The sequence below is a fragment of the Heptranchias perlo genome, chromosome 5 (assembly GCF_035084215.1).
Source record: "Heptranchias perlo isolate sHepPer1 chromosome 5, sHepPer1.hap1, whole genome shotgun sequence".
NCBI classification, from domain to species: domain Eukaryota; kingdom Metazoa; phylum Chordata; class Chondrichthyes; order Hexanchiformes; family Hexanchidae; genus Heptranchias; species Heptranchias perlo.
In genome coordinates, this window is record NC_090329.1 from 23,332,814 (window position 1) to 23,350,606 (window position 17,793).

Here is a 17,793-nt window from a genome sequence, read left to right on the forward strand (position 1 = left end):
GCAAGGATTCAAGGAGAAGGCCCACCACCACCTTCTCTAGGGCAACCAGGCAATAAATGCCGGCCTTGCCAGCAACACCCACATCCCGAGAATTATTTTTTTATTTTAAAAACCTGTGTTGTGTTGCATTTGGTTTTGCAATACAGTTTCAGGATCCATTAAGCAAATGCCGCTTTGCTTCCATTTAACAATGTACAGTGTGAGTGCCCAAGAGATGGTCATTGATCACTATAATAGCAGACTTACGCTGGGTGGTGTTGGGTTAGAGGGTAATCTCTAGTCGAAATCTGAAAGATACATGCTGCCCAGTAGCTGTAACGAGTGTGTTTTCTAATTTTTTTTGAATTAGGAAAGCAAGTGAGAACCAAACTTTCACAAGCTTTTAACCACTGGTTGAATGTTCCAGAAGAGAAATTGCAGGTAAGATTTCCTTGCATTTTTTGTCATCATGACATCTAAGACACTTCTTTTCTTAAAATAAAATATTTGTACTAATGGATTAAGTGTTGGAACTGGAAAACTTGTCCAGGTATAAACTCCTTTTAAACTAAGCAAAATCGTGCACTGGTTCTCACTGATATTGACACGGTGCTGTATATTTCCAACATGCCATCGACAGGGAGGTACATGAAGTGTGCAGTTCATTGAATTATATAGCATAGGAGGAGGCCATTTGGCCTATCGTACCTGTGCCAGTTCTTTGAAAGAGCTATCCAATTGGCCCCAATCCTCTTCTCTCCCTATCGCCCTGCAAATTTTCCTGTTCAAGTATTTATCCAATTCCCTTTTGAAAGTTATTATTGAATCTGCTTCCACCACCCTTTCAGGCAGTGCATTCCAGATCATCACAAGTCGCTGTGTTTTTTTTTTAAAATGTCCTCATCTCCCCACTGCTTCACCAATTACCATAAATATGTCCCCTCTGGTTGCTGACCCTCCTGCCACTGGAAACACTTTCTCCCATATACTCTATCAAAACTCCTCATAATTTTGTCCACCTCTATCAACCTCTGCTCTAAGGATAACAACCCCAGCTTCTCTAGTCTCTCCACATAACTGAAATGCCTCATTCCTGGTACCAGTCTCGTAAATCTCTTCTGCACCCTCTCGAAGGCCTTGACATCCTTCCTAAAGTGTGGTGCCCAGAATTGGACGCCGTTCTCCAGCTGAGGCCGAGCCAGTGATTTATAAAGGTTTAGCATAACTTCCTTGCTTTTGTACCCTATTGTCCTACGGTAACTTAACACTCTTCCGGTCTGAAGTGAACACAGGTGGGGGCATACAAGGAAACCGCTTTTTTTAGGAGAGATTTACTCTGTACAGCTGGGACCCATTAGTATCATTCAGGCTGATCTGTATCTTAACTCCATTTACTCGCCTTGGTTCCCTAACCTTCAATATCTTTGCCTAACAAAAATCTATAAATCTCAGTTATGAAATTTTCAGTGTGGATTAATTAAGGAAAGCCAGGACGGATTTGTTAAAGGCAAATTGTATTTAAGTAACTTCATTTTTTTGATGAGGTAACAGAAGGTTGATGAGGGCAATGTGTTTGTGTATATGGACTTCCAAAAGGTGCTTGATAAAGTGCCACATAATAGGCTTGTCATCAAAGTTGAAGGAATAAAAGGGACAGTGGCAGCATGGATACGAAATTGGCTAAGTGACAGGAAACACAGTAGTGGTGAACAGTTGCTTTTCCGACTGGAGGGAGGTATACAGTGGTGTTCCCCAGGTGTCGATACTAGGACCACTGCATTTATTGATATATATTAATGACTTGGACTTGGGTGTACAGGACACGATTTCAAAATTTGCAGATGCCACAAAACTTGGAAGTGTAGTGAACAGCAAGGAGGATAGTGATGGACTTCGAGACAGGCTGGTGGAATGGGCGGACACATGGCAGATTAATTTAACGCAGAGGTGCAAAGTTTTTTTTAATTCGTTCATGGGATGTGGGCGTCGCTGGCAAGGCCAACATTTATTGCCCATCCCTAATTGCCTTTGAGAAGGTGGTGGTGAGCCGCCTTCTTGAACCGCTGCAGTCCATGTGGTGCAGGTTCTCCCACATTGCTGTTAGGAAGGGAGTTCCAGGTTTTTGACCCAGCGACGATGAAGGAACGGCGATATATTTCCAAGTCGGGATGGTGTGTGACTTGGAGGGGAACTTTCAGGTGATGTTGTTCCCAAGTGCCTGCTGCTCGTGTCCTTCCAGGTGGTAGAGGTCGCGGGTTTGGGAGGTGCTGTCGAAGAAACCTTGGCTGTGTTTGGTACACAATGCAGCCACTATGCGCCGGTGGTGAAAGGAGTGAATGTTTAGGGTGGTGCTAATCAAGCGGGCTGCTTTGTCCTGGATGGTATCAAGCTTCTTGTGTTGTTGGAGCTGCACTCTTCCAGGCAAGTGGAGAGTATTCCACCATGCTCTTGACTTGTGCCTTGCAGATGGTGGAAAGGCTTTGGGGAGTCAGGAGGTGAGTCACTCGCCACAGAATACCCAGCCTCTGACCTGCTCTTGTAGCCACAGTATTTATATGGCTGGTCCAGTTAAGTTTCTGGTCAATGATGACCCCCAGGATGTTGATGGTGGGGGTGGTTTGGTGATGGTAATGCTGTTGAATGTCAAGGGGAGGTGGTTCGAAACTCTCTTGTTGGAGATGGTCATTGCCTGGCACTTGTCTGGCACGAATGTTACTTGCCACTTATCAGCCCAAGCCTGGATGTTGTTCAGGGCTCGGACTGCACCGTTATTTGAGGGGTTGCGAATGGAACTGAACACTGTGCAATCATCAGCGAACATCCCCATTTCTGACCTTATGATGGAGGGAAGGTCATTGATGAAGCAGCTGAAGATGGTTGGGCCTGGGACACTGCCCTGAGGAACTCCTGCAGCAATGTCCTGGGGCTGAGATGATTGGCCTCCAACAACCACTACCATCTTCTTTTGTGCTCGGTATGACTCCAGCCACTGGAGAGTTTTCCCCCTGATTCCCATTGACTTCAATTTTACGAGGGCTCCTTGGTGTCACACTCGGTCAAATGCTGCCTTGATGTCAAGGACAGTCACTCTCACCTCACCTCGAATTCAGCTCTTTTGTCCATATTTGGACCAAGGCTGTAATGAGATCTGGAGCCGAGTGGTCCTGGCGGAACCCAAACTGAGCATCGGTGAGCAGGTTATTGGTGAGTAAGTGCCACTTGATAACACTGTCGACGACACCTTCCATCACTTTGCTGATAATTGAGAGTAGACTGATGGGGCGGTAATTGGCCGGATTGGATTTGTCCTGCTTTTTGTGGACAGGACCTACCTGGGCGATTTTCCACAATGTCTGGTAGATGCCAGTGTTGTAGCTGTACTGGAACAGCTTGTCTGGAGGCGCCGCTAGTTCTGGAGCACAAGTTATACATTTTGGCAGGAAGAATGAGGAGAGGCAATATAAACTAAATGGTACAATTCAAAAGGGGGTGCAGGAACAGAGACCTGGAGGTATATGTGCACAAATCTTTGAAGGTGGCAGGGCAGGTTGAGAAACTGGTTAAAAAAGCATTCAGGATCCTGGGCTTTATAAATAGAGGCGTAGCATACAAAAGCAAGGAGGTTATGATGAACCTTTATAAAACATTGGTTCGGCCACAACTGGAATATTGTGTCCAATTCTAGGCACTGCACTTTAGGAAGGATGTGAAAGCCTTCGAGAGGGTGCAAAAAAGATTTACTAGAATGGTTCCAGGAACGGGGGACTTCAGTTACATGGATAGACTGGAGAAGCTGGGATTGTTCTCCTTTGAGCAGAGAAGGTTGAGAGGAGATTTGATAGAGGTATTCAAAATCATGAAGAGTAGAAAGAGAGAAACTGTTCCCATTGACGGAAGGGTCGAGAACCGGAGGACATAGATTTAAGGTGATTGGCAAAAGAACCAAAGGCGACATGAGGGAAAACCTTTTTACACAGCGAGTGGTTATGATTTGGAATGCGCTGCCTGAAAGGGTGGTGGAGGCAGATTCAATTGTGGCTTTCAAAAGGGAATTGGATAAGTACATGAAGGGAAAAAATTTGCAGGGCTATGGGGAGAGGGCGGGGGAGTGGGACTGGCTGGATTGCTCTTGCAGAGAGCCGGCACGGGCTCGATGGACCGAATGGCCTCCTATTCTGTAACCGTTCTATGATTCTAAGCCAGCACCAAACAATGAGGCTACAGGTAGCCACGTCCCCGTGAGAGGGGAGCAGGGTGAGCAAATTTCAGGCCAGCAACAGTTGGGCAACAAGTGAACCAAGAGGGCGAGGTGAGTTGGGGCCATGGGCGGGCAGACGACAGGGAACAGCATGAGAAGAGCTGAGTCCTGGGTCCGGATATTCTGGACTAGAGCAGGTTATGGGACTTTGAACAGGGAGATCGGGAAGAAGAAATCGTAGGCTGTCTGAGATGGGAGGATACCTGTAAGGAAGCAAAACGTATATTTTTTAATAACCAAACAATTTAAAAGTTAGTATTTGCTTGGTTTACTTAGCTTTACCAAGATGGCTGACACTGGGCAATGAGTGCCCTGCAGCGCTACCTGGTGGCCAGATCTTAGAACTGCACTGTCACATTCCATTCTTCTGTTTTGTCGAACCTGAGTTGCCGCATCACTGTGGGGAAAGGGTTACGTAGGAGTTCTCAATGAAATGTGACTAGACCTGGCAAATTTAAAAAGATATGGATAGATGAATAAGAGATTTACAAAAAGTGTTTTACAGCCAATTAAGTACATTTGAAGTGTAGTCACTGTTGTAATGTAGGAAACAGAGCAGCAAATTTGTGTTCAGCAAGGTCCCACCAGATTTTTTTAGTGATGTGGGTTGAGGGATAAATATTGGCCAGGGGAGAACTCCTGCTCTTCGAATATTGCCACAGGATCTTATTCGTCCATATGCGAGGGCAGACGGGGCTTCAGTTTAACATCTCATCCAAAAGACGGCACCTTCAACGGTGCAGCACTCCCTCAGTACTGCACTGGGAGTGTCAGCCTGGATTATGTGCTCAAGACTCGAGTGGGCCTCGAACCCACAACCTTCTGACTCTGAGACGAGAGTGACACTCACTGAGCCATGGCTGAGAGCTGCTGGATTGTCATAAGTAACTGGTTCACTAATGTCCTTGAAGAAAGGGAACTTGTCTGGCCTACACACGACTCTAGTTCCACACTACATAGTTGACTCATGATGTGCTCTGACGTAGCCTAACAAGCTGCTCAGTTGTAATGTAATTGCTTCAAGATGAGCAATAACTGCAGACTTGCCAGGGAGCCTACAACCTGCAAACAATTTAAATTAAATGCTGGCATGTTGATATTGTAAAACCTAGCAAATTGATCATCGTTGGGTTGTGACTTTATTTGAAACGTACGTTGTGAAGATGGGACGCACGCACAGCATTAGGTAATGGTCTTGCTCCCTGGCCGATGTCCCAGAGAATGTCTGCTTTCATTTTCGCGACCCCCAAGTAAGCAAGGGTTTTTTTTGGTGCTGTGTGGCTTATTAAAAAGATACTCACTTTTGTACAAATCCAGTAAAAGATCCTTAATCAGGACACAATATAGATTTTTCTCGTTTCATTTAACATTTCATTCAAGGTTAGGGAACCCTATCGTAAACTCAAACTCAGTAGATTTTATAATTGCTTTTAAAATTACAATAAAATATAAACACTTCAGTGCACAATGTAAAGCATACGGTATGTTTCAATAATCTCAACCTTTTTTGTTGCTTCCACCTCAGTGCAGATGCTGTTACAAATGGAAGATGAACACAGTGCATTATGTGCACAAAACACCCAAGCAACATATATGCCATGAAATAGCAGTCATTTCAACAAAAAAAATCAATAACCCACCCACAATTGATTAAATGCTTGCATTCCTGGATATATGTTATAAATACCAACCTGGTCCTCAACAATCATATGATCCATATGGGCCCCTCGCTGTAGATACAACAATGGAATTGCTTTTAAAAATCCACTACAAATGATGCAAACTTTGTTGCCTTGGGAGAGGACCAGGAAGTAATCTTTAATAACAACACAAAAAATCATTAATGTACCCTGTAAAAACTCAAAGGATCATACAGAATCTCTGGGGTTAAAAGGGTTAAGTTATGAGGTCAGGTTTCATAAACTGAGCTTGTATTCCCTTGAATATAGAAGATTAAAGAGTGTTCTAATTGAGGAGTTTAAGATGATTAAAGTGTAAATAGAGAGAAACTATTTCCTCTGGTGGGAGTGTCCAGAACAAGGAGGCATAACCTTACAATTGGAGCTAGGCCATTCAGGGGTGATGTCAGGAAGCACTTCCTCATACAAAGGGGAGTGAAAATCTAGAACACTCCTTCCCCACCCCCCAAATAAAAACCACTGTTGAGGTTGGGGGGGTCAATTGAAAATTGTCAAAATTGAGATCGATAGATCTTTGTTAGGTCAGGTTCATGGAACCAAGGTGGGTAAATGGAGTTGACCTACAGATGACCTGTGATCTAATTGAATGGCCGAATAGGTTTGAGGGGCTGAATGGCCTCCTCCTGTTCCTGTGTTCCAAGGTATAGCTGGGAGATATGTAATTGAGGTCTAATTAATGCCGCTGATTTTAAAAAAAACCACTGGCCTTTACTGAAGGAGAAGTTTGTGGGATTTCCCATAACAGGGAGCAATTGGACATGAAAATACAAAGGTGTCCCTTCAGACCTTTGATATTGCAAGGCTTACTGCAGTTATACAGGGCCTTGGTGAGACCACATCTGGAGTATTGTGTGCAGTTGTGGTCTCCTTATCTGAGGAAGCATGTCCTTGCCATGGAGGGAGTGCAACGAAGGTTTGCCAGACTGATTCCTGGGATGGCAGGACTGACGTATGAGGAGAGATTGGGTCGACTCAGCCTATATTCACTGGAGTTTAGAAGAATGAGAGGTGATCTCATCGAAACATATAAAATTCTAACAGGACTAGACAGACTAGATGCAGGGAGGATGTTCCCGATGGCTGGGGAGTCCAGAACCAGGGGTCACAGTCTCAGGATACGGGGTATGCCATTCAGAGATGAGGAGAAATTTCTTCACTGAGGGTGGTGAACCTGTCGAATTCTCTACCGCAGAAGACAGTGGAGGCCAAGTCATTAGATGTATTCAAGAAGGAGATAGATATTTCTTAATGCAAAAGGGATCAAGGGATATGGGGAAAAAGTGGGAGTTAGACGATCAGCCATGATCGTTTCGAATGGTGGAGCAGGCTCGAAGGGCCGAATGGCCTACTCCTGCTCCCATTTTCTATGTCAGGCTGGAACTGTTAAACTTGTGACAAAAATGTAATACTTTTTTTCCCGTTTTTGCTTGGTGGCTATATATTTTAAAATCCGGTCACCAGGTGCAGTCAAATTCCACTTTCCCAGTCTAAATGAATACAAATATTTGGTCATTTGTTTGTAAGGCTTGTGGGAGGAGCAAAGCCACACAATTCAAGCACGAACAATGCTGTGTGGTTGGTTTTGCATGACTGCCGACTCAATTTTGCATTGGGTTGTCAGCCGCTTAAACCCAAAAGCCCCAGCTACTGTTTTCAGGGGAAAGTGGAATTGTTCACATGGGAGAGATTCAGTTTTGCACCTTCAAGAGTTGGGTCAGAGCAGTGTAACTCCCATAATGGTGGAGAAACCCAAGAATCATGTACTGTATATAAAACATTAGTCCTAAAGATTAATAGCTTTGTATAAGAATGGTACACTTTTTTCCTTTGGAGGACCTATTTAGCACAGTATCTCCTGTAAATTATATATTTCCTTGTTTATCAAATAATTGGCTTGATGTGGGAAAAGACTGACATTGTGATGCTCTGACACTTTGTATTGTCTGGAGAAAGATCCTATGAAGGCATATGATTGTAATAGTTGAAGTAATTACCAGGTTTTTCCATAGAATTACATGACATTATGGCCCAACAGGTCCATGCCAGTGTTTATGCTCCACATGAGCCTCCCACCCTACTTCATCTCACCCAATCAGCATATCCTTCTATTCCTTTCTCCCTCATATACTCATCCATCTTCCCCTTAAATGCATCTAAGCTATTCGCCTCAACAATTCCTTGTGATCGAGTTCCACATTCTCACCACTCTCTGGGAAAAGAAATTTCTCCTGAATTTCTTACTGGATTTATTAGTGACTATCTTATATTTATGGCCAATAGTTCTCGACTGCCCCAAGTGGAAACATCATCTCTACATTTACCCTGTCAAACCCCTTCATAATTTTTCTGTCTGTTACCGCCAGTACATTACTGAAAGGTTACCTAGATATCCGGACTATGAAGGTAATCTGATATAAGGAGTTGGCATCACTTACGAGAGTAGTCAATATTACAGAAAGTCAAAAAATCTAGGTGATGCAAGGTTTAAAAAAAAGACCTGAACGTGTAACACTTGCCATAAAAGGCAAATAGACAAGGAGAGATACTGATCCAACATGTCGTCTCTCCATCCATGGGGATATGAACCCCCTACCGTATGGATTGAAGCTGAGCTATTGCTGTTCTCACCCAATCCCTGATACCTCCTCTTCTCTCTTTTCCACCCCCCCCCCCCCCCCCACAGTTATCCAATCAATCAGTACCTGCAAGAGCTGGAATTCCATATTTCAGGAGTTTACTCATCCATGTAAGGTGACTATAAAGCTGACTCCTCCAGGGACACAGGAGAGGAGCATGTGATACAAACCTATAGAACCTTTGGGCCCGAAATTTCCATGATCCAACCCGACTTACACCAAGATTTGTACCCACACGCATCTTGCTAACGGCAACTTATGTCAAGATTTAAAGAATATTCTTGATTAAAAGCAAGATTCTGTTTTGCCCTACCACAGATATCCCTGGAATATTTTAACTATTACTGCTCGCAGCTAAAGGGTCAACTGCCAATGCAAAGAGGTGAACGACTGACTCCTCTCATGCCCACGAGGCACTGGCAGATTCAGTGATCTTTATATCAGAAAGTGTGTGTTACAGAGAGTGTACATGCACCTTTCCACAAGAGAGAGAGACCAAGAAACCATTTAATACATAGAGCTGTTTTTAAGAATGAGGTGTCAGTGGGACTCATTTTTTAAGTCCAGATGAATGAGCCTCTCACAAATACCTTGACAAGCCCATTTTAACAGGATTTGTGAATCTGACAATTTTAGGAGGGAAGATGGGCTTTTTCATATAGAGGACAAATTGGATTTTCGAAAGTACTTGTGTGTTTAACCAGTGCCTCCGTCAATGTCAGATGAGATCCCCATGAAAACTGCTTTTGTCGCAATAATGCATTCAGGTGCTAAGAATTTCTTGGTAACAAAATGGTATCCAGCCCAGACATAACCAAAAGTACTTGCTTCAACAGCACTCCATGATAGTGTAAAGGGGCACCATTACTGAACGCTTCAGTTCCGCTCCTTTGAGCTGATTAGGTCATGACTGCTGTTCAGATTTAATCCGATTAGCATTAAATGTTGGAGTACTGAGATGAAATTTTTTAATGAGAGACACAAGTGCATGAAGTAATACAGTATGTATTGTACTAATAATAGCTGTTTTCTTATGCAGGGCTGTCATTTGATAGTTCAGTCGAAAGGTTATTGTGAATGGGTAAAAGTATGGGGCTTTGAGAAAGTGTCACACTGAAAATTGGTCTGTAAGTGTGCCACTTTAGCTTTTTTTCTCTGCCAGTGATTCATTTTAGGGAATGCGGACTAATGCTTACTAAGGCCATTTTTCTGCAGTTTAGATCATCAAAATGACTCACTCGCTCTTGCAGAACTCCCACTGGGACTAATCTTGTCTCTACCAAGTTTCAAATACAAAAAAGCACATCCTATATGCTAATCTGGGAATGGTACATTTATATACAAACAAATTGTTCAGGAAGCTTAACTAAACTAATACTTTATAATTACACAATGGTTTGAGTGGATACAGTTCTTGATCTTGGTATAAATGTGTGTGTGTGTATATTAACCATTTATTTTCTACTTGTATACTAAGCCAGAAACTGGCAATTCTCGACTGGGAATCGGGAGAAATCAGTGAGACAGAACTGAATTTGGTGATCGGAGACAACCCCACTATTTCCCATTCCGTGCACTCTGCATGTGTTGCCATCATTCTGTGCTGTTGAAATAGCCAGTTCTTTTCATTGACTAAGTATCAATGTTTTACACATTACCTGGACTTCAGTAGGGACCCTCTGATCTTTGGGTAGGCATGGATGAGCTTGCTGCTGTTCGTGGAGGGGCTAGATTTTTGACTCTTCACCATTTTCCCTGCTTTTCAACAGGGACTACACTTCAAAAGTACTTCATTGGCTATAAAGCACTTTGGAACGTCCTGAGGTCGTAAAAGACATTATGTAAATACAAGTTCTTCTTAAAGGGATTGCAAGCAAATTAGACAGAACACTTGAGGTAACAGCTTGGCAATAAGTGAAACCAAACATCTGTTTATATGGGGTCACCAAGTAGACTCAATGAAGCAAGGTTCACTTGCCTGTTTGTCGCCGCAGGCAAGGGGGTAACTATATAAATATAACAATTTTTCAATGACTCATTGAGCAATCCCACTTCTGACATTATGTTTCCCAAAGGTAGGGGAGTCTATAACGAGGGGGCATAGATTTAAGGTGAGGGGGGAGAGATACAAAAGGGTCCAGAGAGGCAATTTTTTCACCCAAAGGGTGGTGAGTGTCTGGAACGAGCTGCCAGAGGCAGTAGTAGAGGCGGGTACAATTTTGTCTTTTAAAAAGCATTTGGACAGTTACATGGGTAAGATGGGTATAGAGGGATATGGGCCAAGTGCAGGCAATTGGGACTAGCTTAGTGGTATAAACTGGGCGACATGGACATGTTGGGCCGAAGGGCCTGTTTCCATGTTGTAAACTTCGATGATTCTATAATTCCTGTTCCAATATTGTCCCCTTAATCCCTCTGAAGATAGGTACAGGTCCCTGGGAAGCATCAGCAGTGTAGTGCCCTTGGTAACCGGGGCCACTGAAAAGGAGTGGTTTCCGATCCAAGGCTTTCAGTCTTCTATAGCCTCCAGGAAATCTTTAGAAAGTCAAGTATTGTTAGTGTAGACCTGGGCAAGATCTTTCCAGCCTCTTGGGAGCACCTACCATTTTGGAATGTTTCCATAAACTCTTGCTGAACATCAATGAATCTCGGTAAAAGTAAATGTGGAGGGGGGAAGTTTAGAAGATGCAGCCTCTCTGGGCCGCTATCTGCCCTAATTTGCAACAGGCACCGTCAACTACCCAAAGGAAAACACGCCTATTGCCAATGGTGTTTTAGCATTCAGCAACAAAAATAACGTGCTGGTCAGTGAACAAATACAGAAAAGATATAGAATACTGTATTCTTGGCACTCTGCCAGGCAGACAGAAATCTGACCTCAAGGGATTCCCTTGTGCACCCAATTTGGAATCTCACACCGAGAAGTTCTGTATAACGGTAGTAAACATGACATGAATTGCATCTGGTTCTCCCTCACCCATGTGTGAAATCCACAAATATCCTAATTAACAGGTAGCGTTTTCATCAATCGGCTCCCAGGTTTCTCTTAATTTGAGACCTGGAATTAAATTCACACCTGAGACCGGGTTTTAACATGGTGTCAAATGCGTCGAGTTTAATATAGTTCTTAACCAGAGAAGTTAGGCATTGAACACCTTGCCTCGCAAATGGCAGGAAAAGTTGGTCTTTCTAATTGACCTCTTGCCTCCTTGCTCGTGCTCTTGGAGCTTAGTAAAGAATCTAGATGTTTTTGGAAGGTGGTGTGCATTGTGGTACTGTAATATGGCAAGATTTACATTAAATATTTCAACTGTAATGGCAAAGCTAGTGTATCAGAACACATTGCTTGTGATGAGATGACCTTGCACCTGCACCTCTTGGCTTTGTTCCCCACAGCTGGGCTTCAGCTGAAGAGTTTAAACCTAAAAGCTGGTGTATGCTGGAATGTATTTTAATTTGTTTGTTTTTTCACACCAACAAATCTGGTACAACTTCCAGTTGTGCAGCTCTTTTGGACACTTGGGCTTGCCAGCCTTGCCCTCTGTCTGTCAATATATCAGTCACTTGCCATTTGTTTTTCATTGTTTCCAATAGGCATTGCCTGCAAGCTGAGGGAAAAAAAAACAGGCATTTAGTAAATCAATCTCCAATATAAGCTCCTTTACAGAAACAGTTCTCATTGCCAACTATTAACATCAACTTCATAGAATCATACAGCACAGAAAGAGGCCTTTCGGCCCATCTGTGCTACATCATATAGCACCTTTTAAGATCTGGAATTCCCTCCCTAAACCCTTCTGCCTCTCTACCCCTCTCCTCTTTTAAGACACTCCTTACCTTTGACCAAGCTTTTGGTCACCTGTCCTAATATCTCCTTATGTGGCTTGGTAATGCTGCTGTGAAGCACCTTGGGACGATTTACTATGTAAAGGCGCTATATAAATGCACAATTGTTGTTAACGGAGAAAAATTCCCCATGGCGCATTCACAGTTGTAATCAAATGGAAGGAGATATTGGGAGAGGTCAAAGAGGTGGGTTGTAAGGAGGCTCTTAAAGGAGGAGAGGTTTAGGGCGAATTCCAAAACATGCAGCTTAAGGCACGGCCTCCAATGGTTGGACGAAGGGAGTGAGGGATGTACAAGAGGCCAGAGTCAGAGAAATGGGGAGTTTGGAGGCCCAAAGAGGTTACAGAGATGGGAAGAGGTGAGGCCATTGAAAGATTTGAACATAAGAATGAGAATTTTAAATTGTACGCACTGAGGGACCGGGCACCAATGTAGGTCAGTGAATGATGGGTGAACGGAACTTGGTGTGGGCGAGAATATGGACAGCAGAGTTTTGGATGAGCTGAAGTTTATGGGAGGCCAACCAAATGAGCATTGATATAGTCGAGTCTGAAGATTTCCAAATCATAAATGAGGGTTTGATTGGTGGATGAGCTGAGGATAGGGTATATAAGAAATAGGAGCAGTAGTAGGCCATACAGCCCCTCAAGCCTGCTCTGCCATTTAATCAGATCGTGGCTGATTTTCTACCTTAACTCCACTTTCTTGCCTGATCCCCATATCCCTTGATTCTCCTAGAGTCCAAAAATGTATCTATCTCAGCCTTGAATATACTCAACGATTCAGCATCCACAGCTCTCTGCGGTAGAGAATTCCAAAGATTCACAACCCTCTGAGTGAAGAAATTCCTCCTCATCTCAGTCTTAAATGTCCGACCCTTTATCCTACGATTATGCCCTCGAGTTCTAGACACTCCGGCCAGGGGAAACAACTTCTCAGCCTCTACCCTATCAAGCCCCCTCAGAGTGTTATATATTTCAATGAGATCCACTCTCATTCTTCTAAACTCCAGAGCGTAAAGGCTCAAACTACTCAACCTCTCATAGGACAACCCTCTCATCCCAGGTAGAAGCAGGTGGTGATATGGAGGGTGAGGATCTGGAGTTGGAAACCCAGCTTGGGTGGAGTAGGATGCCGTGGTGCTGAACAGTCTGATTCAGCCTGTGACAGTGGAATTGGTGAGCAAGGGTGGAGAGTTTGTGGCGGGGCTGAAGACAATTTACCCAGTGTTTAACTGGAAGAAATTGCAGCCCATCCAAGACTGGATGTCGTACAAGTAGTCTGACAGCACGGACAGAGTCGGGGGGGGTTGCGAGAGAGGTGTTGAAGAGGTAGAGCTGGGTGTCGTCACCGTTCAAGTAGAAGCGGATGTCGTGTGCAGATGACGGGAGAGATGGGTGTGGATCTGGAAGATGACGACATGTTGAAGAATTTTGGAAAGGAGAGGGAGGTTTGAGATAGGGCAGTACTTTGTAACAGACAGGGGTCAAAGGTATGTTTCTTGAGAAGGGAGGTGGTGATGGTTGGTGAAAGGGGAGAACGAATTACAACGTTAGCTCGCATGGGGCGGGAAGTTGGAGAGTCGGCGGTTTATTGGGAATGGGGTTAGGGAGCAAGAGGTGGGTCTCTTGAATGAGAGAAACTCAGCGAGGACAAGGAGGGAGAGATGGGAGTTCAGTGGGCAAGAGGGGACCAGAGGTGGCAGGGGTGGTGGGTGGGTGGAGATTTTTTGGTGGGATGGCGGAAGAAGTAGCAGAGGCAGCTGAACTGATGAGCTTTATCTTGGTAACAAAGTCCTTGAGCTTCTCGCACTTGATAGGGGTGGAGGGGTCAGAGAGCGGGATTTAAGGTGGCAGTTGGGAGTGGAGAAAAGAAGCCGGGGAGGTGGGGGGGGCATTGTGGTTTAATCTTTCAACTCCAGAATGATCCTCGAAAAGTGGGTGGTTTTTGCCAGAGGATGGAGAGGTCTGACAGAACTTAATGTGGGGATAGACAGCTAAGCTGATGTTTGAGCTTGGGTTTTGTTGTTGATCGAGAACTAAAACTGATCAATTTTCTTTGAACATGGGTTTTATATTTTTGATGTTTTGTTTTTACCCTAGGTTATCATAGAAGTAACAGAAATGTTGCACAGTGCTAGCTTGCTGATTGACGATATTGAAGATAATTCTAAGTTACGGCATGGCTTACCTGTGGCTCACAGTATCTACGGTGTTCCATCCGTCATAAACTCCGCCAACTATGTCTACTTCCTGAGTCTGCAGAAGGTGCTGACCCTCGACCATCCAGAAGCCATTAAAGTCTTCACTCAGCAGCTGCTGGAGCTGCACCGTGGCCAAGGTCTGGACATCTACTGGAGAGATATGTACACCTGCCCCTCGTTGGAAGAGTACAAGGCCATGGTGCTGCAGAAGACCGGAGGACTCTTCGGGCTGGCTGTAGGCCTCATGCAACTGTTCTCCGAAAATAAATCTGACTTAAAGCCTCTTCTTGACACACTAGGACTTTTATTCCAAATACGTGATGATTATGCAAACCTGTTCTCCAGGGAATATTGTGCCAACAAGGGTTTTTGTGAAGATTTAACTGAGGGGAAGTTTTCATTCCCCCTCATTCATGCTATCTGTTCCCATCCAGAAAGTACACAAGTGCAGAATATTTTGCGTCAGAGGACTGAAAATGTAGATATAAAGAAATACTGTGTAAACTACCTTGAAAAGGTGGGTTCTTTTGATTACACCAGACAAACACTCAAGAAGTTAGAGTTAGAAGCTTACAAAACAATTGAAAAGCTCGGAGGTAACCCACAGTTAGCAGCTTTAATTGAACAACTTAGCCAACTGTACAAAGAGAATTAAAAAACCCTCTTCTCTTTCCACATGCCTCTCTTTCTCTCGCACTCTCCGCCACTTGATCTCTCTTGCGCCGCGTGTGCTCACTCAATTTTTCGTTTTCTCTCGAGCGCGCTCTCTCAACTTCTCGTTCTCGCTCTCCCTTGAGTGCTCTCACTCAATTTCTCACTTTAGCTTGCTCGTAAGCAATCGCGCGCTCGCGAATAGTTTATACAGCACTTGCAGTTAGGTTTGGGTAATATGAATCACAGGATATTCATGTAATCAAAACTCCTCCTGTTTCACCTGTAAAATCATGAGCTCAGACTGAACAGATTTTTTGATATTTGTGTGGTGGTAATTTATCGCCCCAGTATATTATCAAGATTATAGACAGGAATAGAAACCTAATGGTCCAATCTCTCGTGACCACTGCCTTTTCCAGCATAATATATTACAGATGTATGCCAAGAATTGTGGTAGCTGGCAGTGTTTTTTTATATAACATTTTTGTTGGATTGACGTGTGTCTGAAACAATCCGATGTCAGCACCATCTCCTCCCACTCACCAACTGCCCTCCCCACCCTCACCCACTTGCTGTAATAGTGACTGGGCGTGTTATAGAAGCTGGGATCTTAGTGCCAGTGAATTTCACTGATCCTGAGGATGCCTGGAATGCTTAAGAGAGATGATGGAGCGAAAAGCTTAAAGACACTAGCTGAGTTGAGCAGTCGGTGGGCTCTGAGGTGAGATCTGTCCTGCCGGGCAGGATTTGAGACAACGAGCACTGATTTTCTCAATGTATCAGGAGCATTGGGGAACAGCATTTGTCGTGTATTTCTCTGCTCTTCTGCACTCTGACACTACAGATGGAAATTCAGCAGACCACAATTAATCTTTGCTATTTTCTAACTGATATACTGCTATAACTTTGCTCAGCCCTTGTATCGTGTTAGATTTGACTGCTCATCGACTGCTAAACACAACCTCGCTAATACCCTCCCAGCTGTTATCAATGCACAATATATCTGGAAAGCTGGAAGAGTTATAAGCAGATCACAGCCCGTTGCGATTGCAGCATATTTTTTATAATAAAATCTGGTCTGTTTTACTGGGCCAATTATTCTAGAGTTTCCTTTCAAGTGGGTTTTTAATTAAGTTATTTATTTGGAATTATTGCTAGTTTGTACAGATCTATCCAACAAATGGACAGTGAGACCATTTCACTGTTTTGTTTTCATCCTTAGATTTCTCTCCCCTTGTTTGGGAAGTGATTCGATACCTCTTGTCGCTCTGGTCAAGCGCAGCTGGTGAACTCGCTATGTGCGGACATTAAACTGCAAACCTGTGTCCTACCTTTCCGTGTGATGTGGCATCTGACTGCCTACTTTCAGAAGTGGGGCAGAAGCGAATTGCTTCCTTCCTGAAAGGAAAGAGGACCATTTTAAGCTGACCATGTAAGGGATTAGGTGGATAAGTTGCATTCATAGTATTGTATGGCTTGACCGTTCCATAAGAGTGGGCTTAGACATCATAGGCAGTGCCGTACTTTGAATTTTCCGCACACATGATGGGGATATCTTCAAATCTGGCACCGCAGAAGCCTTCAGCTAAAGTGCAGAATTATCCTGGGCAAAACTAGTTTTGTATTTATAGTAATGTGATCCTGAACGATACTGATGTTAGTTTTCAGTAAATCTTGTTACAGCATAAGAAGCACCAAGATTTTTGTTGCCGTTTTTCTCCTCTTCCTCCCCAGCCCATGTTGCTGATCTCTTGTGTGGGATGGAGGGCTGTTACCGTTCCATAGGCACTGATTGCCCCCAATTTCCTCAGGTCATCTTCATGTGCAAGTCTAGATAGTGTGTCAGCAGGCTATTAAACAATGGTGGGGGGAGTCCATCACAGCAGAGACCCAACCTGTTCTTACCCAGTCAACCTCCGACTCTTCAAGCAGGTAACATCCCAAATTGACGGTGGAGCCGTGCAATGTAGCACACCTTGAATTCCAAAAGGCTTTTGATAAAGTACTGCATGAGAGACTTCTTTACAAATGAAAGTCATTGAGTACAAGGGTAAGACACGGATCGAGATATTTTAAAAATTATGAAGGGGTTTGATAGGGTAGACATCGAGAAGATATTTCCACTTGTGGGGGAATCCAAAACTAGGGGTCATAAATATAAGGATAGTCACTAATAAATCCAATAGAGATATTCAGGTGAAACTTCTTTACCCAGAGAGTGGTGAGAATGTGGAACTTGCTACCGCATGGAGTAGTTAAGGTGAATAACATAGATATATTTAAGGTGAAGCCAGATAAACACGAGGAAAGAAGGATATGGTGATAGGGTGAGATGAAGTGGGGAGGGAAGAGGCTCGTGTGGAGCAAAAACACCGACACAGACCATTTGGGCCAAAAGGCCTGTTTCTGTGCTGTAAAATTCTATGTAATTCATAACTCCCTAAGGGAGGAAAACAGGATAGTTGTAGGGGAAGCCGTGGGTGGGGGGAATGGAATAATGAGTGGGATGTCTCAGGA

At 43.9% G+C, this 17,793-nt stretch overlaps 1 protein-coding gene across 3 annotated transcripts in view; it reads left to right on the top strand.

Moving 5' to 3' along the window:
• LOC137321636 (geranylgeranyl pyrophosphate synthase-like) overlaps positions 1-15,295 on the top strand; it is an 80,342-nt gene extending 65,047 nt beyond the window's left edge. For 2 of the 3 annotated variants that reach the window (XM_067984120.1, XM_067984119.1), the window contains exons 3-4: positions 350-420; positions 14,522-15,295. In XM_067984120.1, the coding sequence (XP_067840221.1) occupies positions 350-420; positions 14,522-15,277 (827 nt within the window). In that variant the 3' untranslated portion in view covers positions 15,278-15,295. Of the gene's footprint in view, positions 1-346; positions 421-10,342; positions 10,470-14,521 lie in introns of those variants that run through there. The other variant, XM_067984121.1, reaches the window with a different exon arrangement.
• Positions 15,296-17,793: the final 2,498 nt, after the last annotated feature.